General features: G+C 53.3%; 1 protein-coding gene across 1 annotated transcript; it reads left to right on the forward strand.

The window, feature by feature from the left end:
* The first annotated feature begins 85 nt into the window (after positions 1-85).
* LOC119333616 (cyanidin 3-O-rutinoside 5-O-glucosyltransferase-like) lies at positions 86-3,208 on the forward strand. Its single transcript, XM_037606458.1, has 2 exons — positions 86-107; positions 1,487-3,208. The coding sequence occupies exons 1-2, from the start codon at positions 86-88 to the stop codon at positions 2,989-2,991; spliced, it is 1,527 nt and encodes a 508-aa protein (XP_037462355.1). The 3' UTR covers positions 2,992-3,208.
* Positions 3,209-3,958: the final 750 nt, after the last annotated feature.

Here is a 3,958-nt window from a genome sequence, read left to right on the forward strand (position 1 = left end):
ACACTTTTTGGTAATGTATAATTTACTTGAAGGCTAATTCAATAATATATTTTATTTTACATCATCTATCGAAGATGTTTCTTAGATGGCCGACATGTTCACGGACAGTGAGTTCGTTTTGCGACACCGCGTTGGAGATGCCCTGAGTTCATGCTGTGCTGGTCGACTCCCCTTCACTTTAGGATCTACTCTCTCCGTCCCACAATGTAAGACATTTTTTACACTACACTAATGTAAAAAATGTCTTACATTATGGATCCTACTCCAGAGAACTACGCCGTCCCTTCTCACAAAAACTTAGCTCAATGGAAAGATCCTCAGCTACACCGCACTTCCTGTTTTTAATTCAATAAGACGAACTATAGTCCATGCATGAAATACCAACATTTCGTAAAACATTGCAAACTTTTTATACGACACATGAATCATTATACGGTACGAGGTGTAGTAGTAGCTGATTGGTTCTGGGGAAATACACTTCGGCTCCTGGTTGTATATACACCCTATATGAAGAATTTCTTTTAATAATTAAACAGAAAGTCAAAATAGTTCATAATGTTTTTTAGAATAAACTTGACTTATTTTTGCACTAGTATGTAAATTTCCATGAAATAAAAATCAACGTTGACTTCACAGCGAAAAAGACAAAATTCATTTGCTATTATAGGTCACTATTCACACTATTTTGATCAAAATTTTGTCTTTCTTGAAAAGAAGTCAAAGGGGGATTTTCTTTTTGTGAAAATTTTCTCACAAGTATAATGTAAGGTCAAGTTTATTTCAAAAATATTTTCAGAATTTTTTGACTTTTATTGAATTACTAAATTATTTTTTCATATAGGGTGTATATGTCCCCATAGACCAAAAATTTCCCTCCATTGGCTCTGCCGGTAGGTAGCGGTGCCGCTCACTTTTTTCACTTTAAAGTGGAGACCTCGTCGACGAGCAATGCTACACCTACGTAGCAATCATACGTAAACTAACGTAATAGCTTAGGTGGCTTTTGCAAACCAATCTGTGGTTGAGATGGTTAGGTGGACAGTGGTATCCCCAACCCATCAGGGTTCAAATCCTGGTGCTCGCATTATTCCTAAATTTATTTCAGGATTTCCGCCGATGCGCTTTCAGTGGGAGGAGACGTTCCCGTCGACGACGAGGCGCCTACGGTGACTTCGTAAATCTCAAGATGATATGCTGGCTCAGTCTCTCGGAGATGCTCATAGGGATAGGGTGTGCGTGTGTGCGTTCATAGGGATGAGTGTATGCGCGTGTATATGAGCGCTTGTGTCTGTACTGATGCTAAAAAAAAGGTTAAGTGGCTTTTTCTGTTGGAGGAAATTAGGGGAAGGGGCCCACTTAGCTGAAATCAGGGGGGCAAAGGGATTAGGGATTAGTAGTTAGTTAAGTTACGTAACAGCACGTAGGATATTACAGCATTTTTGCCTCGTCGACTCCCCTCCACTCTCGGATCTATATCCTTCTCCAGAGAAACACGCCGTCCCTTCCCAAAAACCTCGCTCAATGGAAAGATCATCAGCTACACCGCACTTCCTGTTCGTCACCACGCCGATGCAGGGCCACATCAACCCGGCGCGCCGCCTCGCCGCCCGCGTGATGGCGTCGATGCCGGGCGCGCGCGTCACCTTCTCCACCGCCGTTGGAGGCCACCGGCTCATGTTCCCGTCCCTAGCGAGCCCCGACGAAGAGACCGTCGACGACGCCGGCGTGCTGTACGTCCCCTACTCCGACGGCTTCGACGAGGGGTTCAGGCCCGAGGTGCATGGCACGGACACCTACAAGGAGCGCGCGCGCGCCGTGGGGCGCGAGACGCTCTCCGCCGTCGTCGCCGGACTCGCCGCGCGGGGCCGCCCCGTGACGTGCATGGTCTACGCCTTCCTCGTCGGGTGGGCACCCCACGTCGCGCGCGCGCACGGGATCCCCGCGGCGCTCTACTGGATCCAGCCGGCCGCCGTGTTCGCCGTGTACTACCACTACTTCCACGGCCACGAAGCTCTCATCGCCTCCTGCGCCAACGACGCTGACCCCGACGCCGCCGTCGAGCTGCCGGGACTGCCGCCTCTCAGGTCCAGCGCGCTCCCGTCTGTCGTGTCTATTACCTCGCCGGAGCACCCGCACTACCTGCTGCTCGACATGATGCGCGATCTCTTCTTGGTGCTCGACGAGTACAAGCCCAAGGTGCTCGTCAACACTTTCGACGCGCTGGAGCCGGACGCGCTCCGCGCAGTCGCGCAGTTCGAGCTCGTCGCCGTCGGGCCGGTGGTGCCGGACGAGGCATCTCCGTCGAGGTCGGACCTGTTCCGGCGCGACGACGGGAAGGGGTACATGGAGTGGCTGGACACGAAGCCGGCACGGTCCGTGGTGTACGTCTCGTTCGGGAGCTTCCTTTCGATGAGCGAGCGGCAGGCGGAGGAGACGAGGCGCGGCCTGGAGGCGACCGGCCGGCCGTACCTGTGGGTGGCGCGCAAGGGTGCCGGTGAATGCGCGACTTTGGACGGCGGCGACGACGACAACGGAGTGCGCGCGCAAGGGGTGGTGGTGGAGTGGTGCGACCAGGTGAAGGTGCTGTCGCACCCGGCGGTGGGCTGCTTCGTGACGCACTGCGGGTGGAACTCGACGCTGGAGAGCGTCACGAGCGGCGTGCCGATGGTGGCCGTGCCGCAGTGGACGGACCAGCCGACGGTGGCGTGGCTGGTGGAGGCGCGCATGGGCGTTGGCGTGCGCGCCCGGGCGGACGACGAGGGCGCGGTGGACCGAGGCGAGCTGCAGCGGTGCGTGGAGACGATCATGGGCGACGGGGAGGCCGCGTTGGGGATCCGGGCTCAGGCGGACCTCTGGAGGGGCCGGGCCGAGGAAGCGATCGCCGGCGGCGGGACGTCGGAGAGGAACTTACGGGCGTTCGCGTCGGAGCTGTGCTCTGACGTGAACGGCACACGGGGAGACGGGGTCAGAGCGGCAGCGACGTGCACGTGAGACGTGACATGAGCCGTGTCCCTTTTCGATCTGCGCATTGGGCGCGTCGAGAGAAATTTGGTCTGCATCGCACCAATGGCGGCATGGCGTCACGATCGGTGACACTTGTACTAGTATGGTCTACATGTTTGTTTAGGGGAGCTAGTGATCATCGATCTGCTGGCATGTGCAGATCTGCTGGAGAAAAATGATGTCCTGAACACTTATTTAAACCAAATGGCAATTCATCTTGCTCTCGTAATTGTTTTCTTTAGGTCCGCTGGCAGTGGTAAGAGCATGGTCTGGGGCAAGTATTGTCCGTCCGATCATTGGAATCGGCTTAGCCGAAAAAGGCAGATCTGGTTTCACTAGTAGGAAGAACACCCTTCTAAGGTGAAGGTATTCCATTTCTAAGAAGGAAGTTCTATATATTCGAACTAGAGAGAAGCTCTAAAATGGAAATCGAAAAGGAACCCCTTGTCCGTCCAGGTACTCACCCCGCCGGAACTCGCAATCAAACATAGGGTTGGCAAACTAGGAAGGTTAATTTGACCTCTCATATGTTCACGGACTTGTCGTAGAACGGAAGGATCAAACCTGTAAACACCCAAAAAAGAAGAGCAAAGACCGGATCCAAACAAATCCATCATAGACCATTACCGACCGGATCCGGCAAGATCCGACGATGCTAGACGCATCATCGGGACATGGATCAAACGTGGGAGACATTATACCTACTAAGAGACATCGAATGAGAGTGGGGTCGCTCCGCCGGCCGGCGGGAGTGGGAGGTCCTTTGCACCTCCATGGCCCAAAGGTCATCGGAGATTGGCGGACTGGCGGTGGCGCCAATGAGAGGAGGAGGAGAGCCAGGGGTCCTTTATTGTGGAGGAGGAAAGAACACATGTGTGTAGGTGCATGCAAAATTCACCCTCCATTTGTCCTCAAATCCTCAAATTGTCCAGAGAAATGCATATGATTGGGGAGG

This window comes from Triticum dicoccoides, chromosome 7A, assembly GCF_002162155.2.
Source record: "Triticum dicoccoides isolate Atlit2015 ecotype Zavitan chromosome 7A, WEW_v2.0, whole genome shotgun sequence".
Lineage (NCBI taxonomy): Eukaryota > Viridiplantae > Streptophyta > Magnoliopsida > Poales > Poaceae > Triticum > Triticum dicoccoides.

Coding starts and splice junctions, on each gene's coding strand:
- LOC119333616 (XM_037606458.1), top strand. CDS start 86: ATGGCCGACATGTTCACGGACA. Junction 108..1,486: donor GGCCGACATGTTCACGGACA/GTGAGTTCGTTT, acceptor ATCCTTCTCCAG/AGAAACACGCCGTCCCTTCC.